A 14,690-nucleotide genomic window follows, 5' to 3' on the forward strand; every position below is an offset into this window, starting at 1 on the left:
GAAGGTCAGTACACCAAACCTGTCAGAGGAAATACAGGCAGACGTCATGAAGGTCAGTACACCAAACCTGCCAGAGAAAATACAGGCAGACGTCATGAAGGTCAGTACACCAAACCTGCCAGAGGAAATATAGGCAGACGTCATGAAGGTCAGCACACCAAACCTGCCAGAGGAAACACAGGCTGACATCCTGAAGGTTAGTACACTAATCCTGCCAGAGGAAATACAGGCAGACGTCTTGAAGGTCATTTATTGGGCTGATCTGCAGTATACCAACGATTATAGATAAACATGATATTTATGAATAGATCTTTAAGTATACATAGGGTCAATTATGAACGTTTTCAAAATCAGCCTGTGAGAGTTAAAGTGTTGTATCTGCATTAAAAAAAAATGTCTATATGGGATTCAATATTGCTATGGGGATACTGGCTTAGTGGGATAAATGACATTACATGAACCATTAAATTATGCTCTATTTGGATGAGAATTTTAGTAGTTTAGTTATATATTACAGTAATACGAGGCATTTGAACAAATATCTAACAGACAGTTGTTGCATTCCTCTGAGTACAGTTTTAACAGAATTTAATTTTCACTGTAACTTACCAATTATGTAAATTGGGGTTTTGTAAAGTGTAAGCTGCTATTTAATTCTAAATGTGTGTGTAATTTGTTGAAAGCGGAATAATTGTTTTGATAGGTTTTTCGAAGAAAGAAACATGACACTTAGTTTTACTGTTTTTGTTTGCTAAAAATCACACATTATCGATGACCCCGTAAACAAAGGTTGAAAATGTTATGCTGGAGTCGCTCTGTTGTTTTTTTTTTTGAGGCAGTCAGTTAGTAGGTTAAGCAACATAAAATGTTATTAATTTAAAAGACTGAAAGTTTGTTGAGAGATTACATGGAAATGCTAAATATGTCAACACCATGAAGTGGATATAAGCAAGACACTTTTTTTCATGCCACACATTACTGAGTTATATGCCCTTGAAAAAAAGGTGTCAAAGTGGTTTTGGGGTACATGTATGAGTCACATTTGTGACAAATATATTTGTTACAGCTGCTGTTAAAAATGGCCCTTTCTACGGCTTGGTGCATGAATACAAAGATTGTTACCCGTATCTCACAGGTATGTGCTTTCATATTTTCTGAGCTACCTTTATCATTTGTAGATTACAGGTATCAAAGTGTTTTACATCATTAGAAATGGTGCTACTTAATTTTTGATTAGATAGTATCTTCCAAAAGCGTTTTTGTGATATGTAAACTTAAACATTTTTTGGTACGATTATTTTGAATAAAGGCTGTTTTATTTCATGTAAATTAAATTATCTTATATGGATTAATACTAAGTATATTTCCTGGCTGAAATACAATCATATTTTGATGATTTGATTATTTAATACATGCTATTAAAAATATTTTGTAGGGACAAAAGGTTTTTGATTTAAGAAAAGATAAAGTATACGAATAAAGATACCTATTGTTTTATAAAGACAAAATAAACTTCTGTTTTAATTAATATTCATTTCTCGGTTTTTGATACCCTTCCTTACCTTACTGAATGCCTTTTAGTTTGTTATTATTTTATTAATTTACCCAAATTCTCAGATTGTTTTCACAAACCATTATTTGGGTGTTGGAATGTATTAAATACTGCTTTAATTACCATGTTCCATATCCTTATTGGAGTAGTGTTTTCCATCACTAAGGGAAAGAGCTGCTTTTCCCTCACCTATTTGAACATATTTTCTGATTCTCTTGCGCTTTCACCTAGGTGTTCATAGACACATACACATGCTCGGGTAGCTCATGTAACCTCCGAGGCCTGGTGCAGGCCGCCCTGGCCCAGCTCCTTGGCAGCTACTCCGAGAGACTGTCTAGTGCTTTAAAGCATGGGGTAAGGCTGTGTTGCATGCTGTCTTGTTTGGCTGTTTATTGATCCATATGAGCCGCGCTCTGGGACAACGGGGCACAATGAATGTGCATAGTGTTGTCCCTGATGAGCCTGTGAGGACTTCAGGTTTTATGGCAGTTTTCTCGGAAAGTGTCGTCCCTGATAAGCCTAGGCGGACTGCACAGGCTAATCAAGGATGACACCTTTACGAACATGCATCAATCCCAGTGTTCCTAGAATGCAGCTTATTTGTTGTGCAACTATTTTCTTTTATTTTTAAAAATATTTTGTTTTGATATACTCTGCTATTGCTTGCATGGATTGTTTTGGTTTTATGGCCCCCAGTTAACCATAATTAGCATTATGTGTTTAATTCAACTAATATAACAAAACAAATCTTGTTTCTTGACATTTATAATTATTCATTTGAGCCTTACTCTGGGAAAACAGGGCTTAATGCATGTGCAAAAAGTATCGTCCAGATTAGCGTGTGAAGTCTGCAAAGTTTAATTAGGAATGACACTTTTCGCTTTAATGGTATTTTTCTTTAAAAGGAAGTCTTTCAGTGAAAATTCAATTAAAGCCGAAATTTTCTTCCTGCACAGGCTAGTTTGTGATGCCACTTTATGCACTTGCGTTAAACCAGGTTTCCCAAGAGCAAGGTTCATATGTGTTGCAATTTACTTTTGTTTGAAACAATAATTGTGAGATCCTTTGCTATGGTTTGCTTGTATGTTTTTATGCCCCCGGTAGGTGCAGTTGAACTGTCCGTCAGTATGTCAGTCAGTCTGTCCGTCCGTCCGAAAAAACTTTAACATTGGCCATAACTTTTTCACTATTGAAGATAGCAACTTGATATTTGGCATGCATGTGTATCTCATGGAGCTGCACATTTTGAGTGGTGAAAGGTCAAGGTCATCCTTCAAGGTCAAATGTCAAAGTTATGGCGTCTGTCTGTCCGAAAACTTTAACATTGGCCATAACTTTTTCAATATTGAAGATAGCAACTTGATATTTGGCATGCATGTGTATCTCATGGAGCTGAACATTTTGAGTGGGGAAAGGTGAAGGTCAAGGTCATCCTTCAAGGTCAAATGTCAAATTTATGGCGACTGTCCGTCCGTAAACTTTAACATTGGCCATTACTTTTTCAATATTGAAGATAGCAACTTGATATTTGGCATGCATGTGTATCTCATGAAGCTGCAAATTTTGAGTGGTGGAAGTTCAAGGTCAAGGTCATTCTTCAAGATCAAAGGTAAAAAAAATTAAATAAAATCAAAGCGACGTTCTCATGAAGCAGCACATTTTGAGTGGTGGAAGTTCAAGGTCAAGGTCATCCTTCTAGGTCAAAGGTCAAAAAAAAAAAAAAAATTCAAAGCGGCGTTATCATGAAGCTGCACATTTTGAGTGGTGTAAGTTCAAGGTCAAGGTCATCCTTCAAGGTCAAGGTCATCCTTCAAGTTCAAAGGTCAAAAAAAAAATCAAAGCAGCGTTCTCATAAAGGTGCACATTTTGAGTGGTGGAAGTTCAAGGTCAAGGTCATCCTTCAAGGTCAATGGTAAAAAAAAAAAAAAATCAAAGCGGCGCAATAGGGGTCAGTGTGTTTCATTTGCCCATGGCCAGCATTATGTTTTCATTAAACTTTAAACTAGCATTCTAAAAGACAAAGGACATTATCTAGTTTCTTGACATTTACATTAATTCATTTTTATTTGCTAACCATAGTAGAAACAAAAGCTATTAAATTGTGCCTTGTTTGTATTCATATAGGTGAGCACGGCTGCAGATGTCATGTCAGATTTTTATCCGAAAGGTTTGCAGTGTTTTAATACATTACTAACACTAGTGGCATGTCTGAATGTGTTATAATAACAGATCTAACACGTTGCTTGCAGATATATACAGGGATTTGTTCTCTGGTAGTCAAGATGATAATTTTTCCAACTTTTTTTGTCTTATATTCAGAGAAAAACACTGTACAGAAGAAGCAAAATGACACTTATTGCATATACTCATCATGCATATATATGTTGCTTTATTAATAATGATAATTTTACATTGATACAAAGTTTCAAACGTTGCAAATGCAAACTGATTGAATTATATGGAGTGTTTCTGTTGATTACGCAAAAGGTACTCTTTTTTTTCTTTTAATCTTTATTTGATTACCAAGAAGAGGAACACTATTACAAATAAGCCTGTTTTATACTAAAATGGGTCATTTGGCTAAAAAATATTCGTCCTTTCTAAATGTGTTCTTATGTAATGATGATTGTTGCACAAAATGAAGCCATGAAAATGTCAACAACGATTACAGATGTTTTTCAGTTCAGGTCTAAATACATCTCTTTTTTTATGCAAAACTTTTTTCTTTGTCTGTTGAAAGCTAAGTATTTTTCCATTAAGATGTTAACAAGAATGAATAAGACATTGGTAAGAGAAGCTGTCAGGTCCAGATACCAGATAAAGATTTTAATATTTTTGTGATAGATTAGGAACAAAATCAATGTATCCATGTTAATAGCTTTTAAACAATTTGGAGATTTTTAGAGGTAGTCTGTTTGAAACCTCCCTGAGAAGGACTCCTGTCTGCACAATATCAGGCAACCATTGCACAGATATTTCATTGACATTTGGGTTAGTTAAATTGTTTTCCCCAAAGTAGAGAATATATATGGCACTATTTCATGCTGAGGCAAAATGATAGGACATACTTTTCCTAAAATTTCAATTATGTATATATTTAATTACCTGCTTCTTTAAAAAAAGATACACCATTTGATATAATAAAGATGAGCAGCAAATAGTATTAAAAACCTTAATTAATGGATTTGTACTGAAGTAAGTTATACTGGTCAAATGAAAATATCAATTCTGCCTGTGAGACCATCACTTTGCTGTTATTCATCAAAATTCATTATTTCATTTATTAATTCATTAATGTACACGCACTAAAGGCTCATATAAATTAAATGTGGCTTCTCAAAATCTGTAGAAAAAATACACCATTATGACACTATATTTTAATTCAGTAATTTGTACGTTGGTAATAATACTTTGACATATTTGACATTATCTTACGCAGAGGACCATGTGGCTGAAAGGCTGATGTCCGATGTGGTCAGTCTGCTGTACTTCCTGTCTGAGAAAATCACCATGGCAATGAAGTTGGTTCTACTTTTATTCCATTCCGTAGAATTGTATTTGCAAATTTAGTGTTGTTGTTTTAGTTCGTAGACATAATCTGAAGAACACGTAATATGTTATATGATGTCATGATGATGGATATGTTGTTGTTGTTCCTATTGATTATTTTCGTGATGATGATGGTTGTGGTGTTGATGGTGGTGGCAGTCTGGTTGTGGTCGCGTCGAGGATGGTGATGGATATGAAGATGATGATCATGATGGTGATGGTGGTGATAATTATAATGATGACGATTATGTTAGTGAAGCTGGTGATGATGATGATGGCAAGATGATGATGTTGTTGATATGGGTGATGTTGGTGGTGATGATGATGATGATGATCATGATGGTGTTGGTGGTGGTGGTGATGATGATGATGGTGGTGGTGGTGGTGATGATGTTGATGATGATGATGATGATGATGATGATGATGATGATGATGATGATGATGATGATGATGATGATTATGATGATTATGATGATGATGATGATATAAATATACATACACCATATATCTACTACAGATATTCAACTTCAAACATTCTTTGTAGTAGTTATATTAGGTGACTGACATAAAACTCAAATTTTACTATCAAAGCTGGGAAAGTGGAGCGTGCTGTCTTTATGCAGGTCTTGTTTACAATTCTTATTAAATTAAATAGAATAAAATTGTAAGAACATAGTGCATATTTCAGGGCTGGCCAGTGCAAGCAGGCTGTTCCATTGCTGTTGGAGGGTGTTCTGGCCATCTTGACAAACTCTCCAGAGAAACTCCAGACATTTACAGAGTTTCAGCAGCTTGTGTGGTAGGAGTTGCCTCAGTCAGATTGGTATTCTGAAACCTGAACAATATTATCCTGGTGCTGACCTTTATGCATGAATATATTAAAATACCATTCAATGAATATTTTAGTTTCCGTACTGAAAGTGATTAAAATAGATTGAAGGGTACTTCAAGTTTACTAATATTGCCTTATGTCCTTGTATGTTTCTTCATTATTGTCATATAATCAGTAGTTTGAGGCTCTATACAACTTAATTAAATGTTTATTATGCTCCCCCAAAATTTATTTTGGGGGGAGCATATAGTCGCCGCTTCGTCTGTCCGTCCATGTGTCCGTCCGTGCACAATTTTTGTCCGGGCTATTTCTCAGCAACTAATGACCGGAATTCAATGAAACTTTATGGGAAGCTTCACTACCAAGAGGAGATGTGCATATTATCAGCTGGTTCTGGTCGGATGATTTTTCACAGAGTTATGGCCCTTTGAAATTTTCTATAAAAAAATTATTGTCCCCCCAACTACTGTGCCCTCAAGACGTTTCCTTTTATCTGAATATATAGTGCAATATTGTGACAAAAAAAAACTTTAGGGAGGATCACCCGTCTCCGCCGGTTTCTTGTTTTGTATGTTGTTGTTAATGAAAAATATTCATGTGTTACTTTTAATGGTTAAGTTTCAGTACTAGGCAGACAACTGGACATATATCTTGATCTTCAAAAAGTTCCGTATTTCCTTAATAACTCTTTGTTTTCTCTTTGTTTTCTGACACTTACAAATATTTTTTTTTTTCGTGGCTGAAAATTTAGATACGAAAAATATAAAACAATATAAAACAATTGCAGGTGTCAGAAAATTAGAGAAAAAAATTAAGGTGTCTTTTTTTCTGCTTTGAAATAGATACAATTTCACAGCTTTGTTAACTGTTGCCTGAAATGATAAAACCCAAAAGTAAAAACCTAAAACATTCAGCTTCCTTAATAGGACGAAACTGTTTCAAATGCTGTTGGGTGAATCCATTGTTTTCTACCGGTATACATGGTTATTTACCCAATTGTGCGCATGTAATATACCATTGCCTTCAGGCATACATCTGCAAAGATTTATGACCTTAATCCAGTTGTAAAAATCAATTCTTCAAATGTCGCAAGATAAGCGAAAAAAGGGCCGAAGCCAGTAGAGTTGCGCTGTTAAATATATTGTTCGAAAATTTAAAGACATTAATTATGAATGAAAACTGGTCTGTCCGAAATTTAAGAGTCGCGCAAAATAATTATTTTTGCCAAAAAAGAGGGTATCCGAAAACTTAGAGTGTCCGAAATCTCAGAGTAATTACGGTAAGTGGATGAAATCACAGAAATTAAAAAGTGTAGAGGTTTCTCGTAATGTACTTAAAAGTAAAAAAAAAAACATTAATTTTTATTTGGATAAATAGTTTCTTAATATAAAGGTTTTGTAAACAAAAGTAGTGCATTCTACAATAGAGTATTTCATATGACATTTTTACTTACCAGTAAAAACATGTTACACTCCCAGAATGGGGATTTAAACCTGGCACACAGACACAATTTCAGCCAAATTTACACAACAGGCACTTAAAATCATAAACAGTTAAGATTATTTCAGCTAGAAAAAACTTTTTAAATTGAGCTTATTTATGTGCTGTTAAGCACTGATGAGTTTTTTCTGTAGTACATGTAAACAATTTTGCAAACATACAAACATACATAAAGCACAATATGCTGGGGAGTATCATGTGCCCATGCCCACAGGTCTGAGATTGTGCAGAATACGGTTGGAGGTATTACCCATTGTCACTGTTCTAGATTAAATATAACAACCACTGCCTGTGTACAATTCTCTCCTCCTGTAATGTGACTCGCTCAACTGACCAGCACATCACTGATGAAGACTATGTGATATAGTTGAAATATTCGCGTAAGCAAATATTGCTCTGAGTTATGGAATTTATTGACTCAAACCACTGACAAGTTAATTAAAATTTATATTGAAATCAATATGGACTTCTCATTATTTTTTGAAAAGCTGAGGACATTTTATTTTTCTGAGTAATACACATGCTTTGATATTTTATTAAATTGTCTGAATTTCTAATTTCTGTTTTCCTGTGATGTTTTAAATTGCATTTAAGCAGCCAGTATTGAAATAAACATTGTTTACAAATAACTATTAAATTAGACATGCATAGATAAACTTGTCATATTGGCAATCTTATCAAGGATTCAAAAGATCAATAAAACATAAAAAGTACAAACTGATGTAAGACATGCTTATTTAATTCACATGATTCATAGTTTATATGAATAACGAGGTACTGAATAACCAGCATGGTAACAACACTTTTGCTCCTGGGGTAATTTAACCCTTTGCATGCTGGGAAATTTATCGTCTGCTAAAATGTCGTCTGCTGAATTTCTACAATTAGCATTTCTTCGGAAAAAAAATCAAAAAATACTATCAGAATAGCAAACAGTTTGGATCCAGATGAGACGCCACATTCTGTGGCGTCTCATCTGGATCCAAACTGTTTGCAAAGGCCTTCAAAATTCGGTTCCCGCACTGAAAGGGTTAAATCACAAACTTGTAGAAATTACATCATACGTTTTGTGCATTGTTCTGTTGTGGGTATTGACTGCCTATGAGCATTGTAACCAAGTGTTCATAGCATGAGCTCTTGTTGGACAATATTGATTTTAAAATAAAACAATGATCAACGTTTTTGCCTGCACAGCAAAACTGATATTGCTTTGATTTTAAGTTAGAGTGAAGTTGGCTTCTGAAAGACAACAACTTCACCTTATATGCAATCTTGAAAGATTCCTGGCTTGCTGCAACAAGTAAACTTAGTCTGATTTCTCATTGCAGGCAGAGCCTGTGTCCCACACTGATCTCGCTGCTAGGTATGCCCAAGTCAGACAAGGGCAAGCCAGCGGGGGATCCCAGCAAGAACATGGACTCCACCCTGCTGTCTCCCACCACAGCCAAAATCATCTACAGGTCAGCTGGCGAGGGATGTGTACTGGAAAACATAGGGGGCTGCGCTCTGGGAGAATCTATGAGCATAAAGTGTCGTCCCAGATTAGCCTATGTTGTTTGCACATGCTAATCAGGGATGACTCTTTCCGCTGAAAAAAATTGTTTATAGGAAGACCGTTCGAAGCAAAAATTCACATTAGGGGGAATGTTTTGTCACACCACAGACATCTGTCCATAGATTTAATATTGTCAGAAGAAGTTTTCCTACACTTTTCATTGTGCAAAATTAAAACTCGCATGTAATTGTTCTTTATGGCATTAAGTTGTGCAATTTTCTTCCTCGTTGAAACAAAATTAGGTTATGTCACTTTTTTCAACTTAATTTCATTTGCATGATTATTACAATTTGCTTAACAATACAAAAGTATTCAGGAAAAAGTACTGTTTTTTTTAAACAAGAATGCCCTGAAATACAATTTAAAGTTCATTTAATAAAATAAAAGTTATGACTGTCAACAAGGCATGTATGTCAATTTAATTGGTTTTGCGTTAATCTTTTTGTCACCTTGTTAATTAATTGCTGGATTAATTTAAAAAAATCAGTGTTAGAAATCAGTGTCAGCCAACGCGCCATGGTCAAGTAGAATAAGGCCCGGCACAGTGGATTTTAAATGATGTTTTTTTGGCTGGTCAAATTGCATTTGAGCAATGCTCTGTGAAAAGGGGGTTTGATGCATGTGCTTAAAGTGTTGTCCCAGATTAGCCTGTGCAGTCCACACAGGTATATCAGGGATGACACTTTCCCCTTTTATGATATTTTCAGTTTGAAGAAAGTCTCCTCTTAGCAAAAATTCAGTTTAGACGGAAAGTGTCGTCCCTGATTAGCCTGTACAGACTGCACAGGCTAATCTGAGACGACTCTTTACGCTCATGCATTAAAACCCCATTTCACAGAGCACCCCCCATTTTAAAAAAAGGATGAATAAATTGCTTGCAGTTTAGGTATCAGTGAATGTTAGTCAAGAGGCGTTGCCTATGAAAAATTGATAACTTAAAATGTCATGTTGATTAAGGGAATAATACAGGACGCAATTCATCTGAAGAGGGAAATGGCATTTACATGGCACAAATAACTGATTTATTTTAAAGCCAAGCATTCGGTACACATGCCATTTACTAAGAAATGCTGAGGAAGACAAAACATGATGGCAAAAATAGTGAATGCACTTTTTACAAGATACCAAACTTGAGCTTAAACATATTTATTTCAAGCAATACACATTATTTTACATAGAATTACATACAACATCTTTGATTGCATCTCTTAAATTGATGTAATATAGTAATAAATGTCTTATTTATGTTGTTGTTTTCAAGCTTTTAGTAAAACCATTTATGGAAAGATATACTTTTACATAAGACTCTTGTTTGATTACAGTATTTCTGTGCAAATCTGCAAAATGCTGGGTCCAGTGCAGTCTCTACGCCCAGTGTTGGAGTCGCTGTTTCACCGCATGCTCATCTGTTCCTCTCCATTACAGAGACACGATGCTGTCAAGGCAATTAGAGAGGTGAAACTTCCCGTTGACATTTCTGACTGAATAAGTACTTGTAATTTTGACAAGATATTGTTCATAGCAAACACATGACTTATGCAGTATGTACGTTGACTGCTAGCCCCACAGTGTGGAGCTGGTTAAAAGTAATTTTGTCAAGTAGAAATTCAGTGAGGTATAGTAGGTCTATGGAAATATCAACTTTTACTATAATAGTGAAATGATTAGCCCTACTTTATGATAGCAATTATTGCGAAGGCTGAAGTTGCTGTGTTATGAAAGAATTTGACCTCGTCTCTGAAACGACCCTAAAACGAGGCTGCATTAAGTGTTGTCCCAGATTAGCCTATGCAGTCTGGTCACTTTTACAAAGTTTTGTTTAAAAGAAGTTTGTTATAAACAACAATCCAGTCTAGGCGAAGTGTCATCTCAGCTCAGCCTGTGTGGACTGCACAGGCCAATCTGGGACAATATATTTTTAAGCATATGCTTAAAAATATTTTAGCATATTCCTAAAGACCGGCTTATTATCCCCCGCCATAGGCGGGGGATATTGTTTTGGCGTTGTCCTTCTGTCTTTCCGTCCGTCCATCTTTCCATCCGTCTGGAGCCATATCTTAGAAGTGCTTTGGCGGATTTCATTGAAACTTGGTACGAGTATATATATGGATAAGAGGATGATGCAGGCCAAATGGCATTGTACACCATCAGTTAATAACGGAGTTATGGCCGTTTGTATCTTGAAAAAATGCTTTTTGTGTGTGTCCGGAGCCATATCTTGGAAGTGCTTTGGCGGATTTCATTGAAACTTGGTATGAGTATATATATATAAATAAGAGGATAATGCACGCCAAATGGCATTGTACACCATCTGTTAATAACGGAGTTATGGCCCTATATATCTTGAAAAATGCTTTTTTGAGTGTCCAGAAGCATATTGGCAGGGGATATCAATTCAACGAATTTGCTTGTTTTAAATAACACTTCTTTGGTTATAGTTTAAATCTCAAAGAACATTTCTGATTTGATATTTGGCTAACATTTCTATGCTAATATTTGTAAAGTTACAACACATATTTAATTTAAGGCTCATTTTGAGTAAGTCAATTATTTTCCATGTCATGTTTTGATATCATGTCAAATAATCTGAAAGTTAAAAATGAATTGTAAGAAAAAAAATGGACAACAATATCGAAATAACTGCTTAGGGGTACATTACAAAATGATAAACAGGAACACAATAAACATGGTATGAACTCTTTGTATTATCTATCAAATAGAAAGTTTTTAAACGATGCTTTAGCGCACACAAATATGGAACATTGATTACAATTTTAAAACCTTGTCCCAAAAAGTAAAAATCTACAGTATCAAAAAACATCCAGCAAACCCCAAAAAGCAACAAACATGTTAACATGGCACACTTAACAATGTCTATCATTTGCTTGCAGTTGCTAAGCGACCCTCGTAAGCTGTGTGACATCTCTGTGGCCTACGTAGAGGATGAGAGGAACGGCAGCAAACCTGCCAAGAAGACCAATGATCTGGCTCTTATCAAGCTGTGAGTGAATGTTTGAGCCATGGTCTGGGAAAACTGGGCTTAACCCTTTACCACTTAGATTTGTATTTTTACGCAATTGTAGTCCCTTAGAAAGTTAAATTTAATTAAAGATCTTTCTTACTCGATTCAATTAATTAAGGCTTGATTTCCAATCCTTAGATACTGATGTGCAGCAAACAGCATAAAACCTGAACAGACCGCGAGTTACTTCCAGGCTGTTCTGGTTTTATGCTGGTTGCAAAAGCCATTTTCACTTTGCATCTTATGGGTGAAAGGGTTAATGCATGTGTGGAAATGCATTTAATCATAGATTTGCCTGTGCTGTTAGAGAAGACAATTTTGTGTTTAAACTATGTCTCTTGTTATCAAAAACCTAGTGTAGACAGAAAGTGTTGTTCCTTATAAATCTGTGCAATATGGGATGACACTTTATGCACTTGCATTAAGCCCAGTTTTCCCAGAATGCCACTTGTTTGGTGGTTGTTTATGTTCTTTTTTGCTGTGCTTTTTCCTAGTGTTTCGCAGTCATCATGTTGGGTAAGTTAACCTTCTTCCATTTTTCCTTAGCAAACATTATCTTCATGGTAGGGAAAGTGTGGCCATACACATTATTAGCTGATCAATCCCCACACAATTGATTTGGTTTAACTGGGAACTCTGGATCCCCGCATCAACAGTCCAGCGCTCTACAAAATGAATGCATGACTGGATTGCTGTAAACAATATAGTTTGCCTCATTGGGATTGCAAGTGCCTGCCTAACATGGGGGAAACGAATGAGACAGATTGTTATAATACTAAGGTTTTGAATATTTCAAAGCCTTGTGTCTGTTTCATTACCAATCATCTTTTTTATTGAATTTAAGCTTGAATAAGCTACCCTTTGATTGACCTCATTTTTTCATTAAGATGTGTTTTAAGCTCACCTGAGCACAACGTGCTCATGGTGAGCTTTTGTGATCGCCTTTTGTCTGGTGTCAGTTGTCCGTTGTCTGTCGTGCGACGTCAACATTTGCCTTGTTCACTCTCTAGAGGCCACATTTATTGTCCAATCTTCATGAAATTTGGTCAGAAGATTGGTTTCAATGATATCTTGGATGAGTTCGAAAATAGTGACGTTTGCTTGAAAAACATGGCTGCCAAGGGGCGAGGCATTTTTCCTTATAGGCTTTAGCAAAATCTTGTTAACACTCTATAGGCCACATTTATTATCCAATCCTCATAAAACTTGGTCAGAAGATTCATCCCAATAATATCTTGGATGAGTTCGAAAATGATGTCGGTTGGTTGAAAAACATGGCCCCCAGGGGGCGGGGCATTTTTCCTTATATGGCTATAGTAAAACCTTGTTAACACTCTAAAGGCCACATTTATTTTCCGATCTTCATGAAACTTGCTCAGAAGATTTGTCCCACTGATATCTTGGATGAGTTCAGAAATGGTAACCTTTGCTTCAAAAACATGGCTGGCAAGGGGCGGGGCATTTTTCCTTATATGGCTTTATATGACTATAGTAAAATCTTGTTAACACTCTAGAGGCCACATTTATTGTCCAATCTTCATGAAACTTGGTCAGAAGATTCATCCCATTAATATCTTGGACGAGTTCGAAAATGATGCCGGTTGGTTGGAAAACATGGCCGCCAGGGGGCGGGGCATTTTTCCTTAAATGGCTATAGTAAAACCTTGTTAACACTCTAGAGGCCACATTTATTGTCCAATCTTGATGAAATTTGGTCAGAAGATTTGTCTTAATGATATCTTGGATGAGTTTGAAAATGGTTACGTTTGCTTAATAAACATGGCTGCCAAGGGGCGGGGCATTTTTCCTTATATGGCTATATAAGGCTATAGTAAAATCTTGTTAACACTCTAGAGGCCACATTTATAGTCCGATCTTCATGAAACTCGGTCAGAAGATTTATCCCAATAATATCTTGGAAGAGTTAAAAAATGATGCCGGTTGGTTGAAAAACGTGGCCACCACGGGGGCGGGGCTATTTTCCTTATATGACTATAGTAAAACCTTGTTAACACTCTAGAGGTCACATTTATTTTCCGATCATCATGAAACTTGGTCAGAAGATTTGTCCCAATGATATCTTGGATGAGTTCGAAAATGGTTTTGGTTGCTTTAAAAACATGGCCACCAGGGGTGGGGCATTTTTCCTTATATGGCTTTATATGGCTATAGTAAAACCTTGTTAACACTCTAGAGGCCACATTTATTGTCCAATCTTCATGAAATTTGGTCTGAAGATTGGTCTCAATGATATCTTGGATGAGTTTGAAAATATTTATGTTTGCTTGAAAAAATGGCTTCCAAGGGGCGGGGCATTTTTCCTTATTTGTAGTTAACTCTCTTAATTAGAAAGATATAAATATCATAAAAGCAGAAAGTGTCGTTACTGATTAGCCTGTACAGTCTGCACACTTAACGCACATGCATTATGCCCAGTTTTCTCAGAACACGACTCAAATATTCTTGTAGATTCATGGAGAGTATACGTGAATGCTGCCACACTAGCGACTCTTCCCTGTGCTTCACCTGTGTGCTCTGTGTTTCTGACCTTCTGACTTCTATACAACAACTTGACAACGGTTGTGGTCTCCATGACGACAGTGTCAAGGTCATTGAGAGAAAGTACTTGCGTACTCAAGGTAGGTGCTCATAACATTCTCTACACCATACAACTTGGAAA

At 36.0% G+C, this 14,690-nt stretch overlaps 1 protein-coding gene across 3 annotated transcripts in view; it reads left to right on the forward strand.

The window, feature by feature from the left end:
• LOC127850808 (brefeldin A-inhibited guanine nucleotide-exchange protein 3-like) overlaps positions 1–14,690 on the forward strand; it is a 58,727-nt gene that overhangs the window by 7,891 nt on the left and 36,146 nt on the right. For all 3 annotated transcript variants that reach the window (XM_052384132.1, XM_052384130.1, XM_052384131.1), the window contains exons 5-13: positions 1,067–1,135; positions 1,784–1,906; positions 3,677–3,719; positions 4,992–5,073; positions 5,790–5,900; positions 8,762–8,893; positions 10,311–10,443; positions 11,880–11,989; positions 14,480–14,649. In XM_052384132.1, the coding sequence (XP_052240092.1) occupies positions 1,067–1,135; positions 1,784–1,906; positions 3,677–3,719; positions 4,992–5,073; positions 5,790–5,900; positions 8,762–8,893; positions 10,311–10,443; positions 11,880–11,989; positions 14,480–14,649 (973 nt within the window). The remainder of the gene's footprint in view (positions 1–1,066; positions 1,136–1,783; positions 1,907–3,676; positions 3,720–4,991; positions 5,074–5,789; positions 5,901–8,761; positions 8,894–10,310; positions 10,444–11,879; positions 11,990–14,479; positions 14,650–14,690) is intronic.

Source organism: Dreissena polymorpha, chromosome 11 (genome assembly GCF_020536995.1).
Source record: "Dreissena polymorpha isolate Duluth1 chromosome 11, UMN_Dpol_1.0, whole genome shotgun sequence".
NCBI classification, from domain to species: domain Eukaryota; kingdom Metazoa; phylum Mollusca; class Bivalvia; order Myida; family Dreissenidae; genus Dreissena; species Dreissena polymorpha.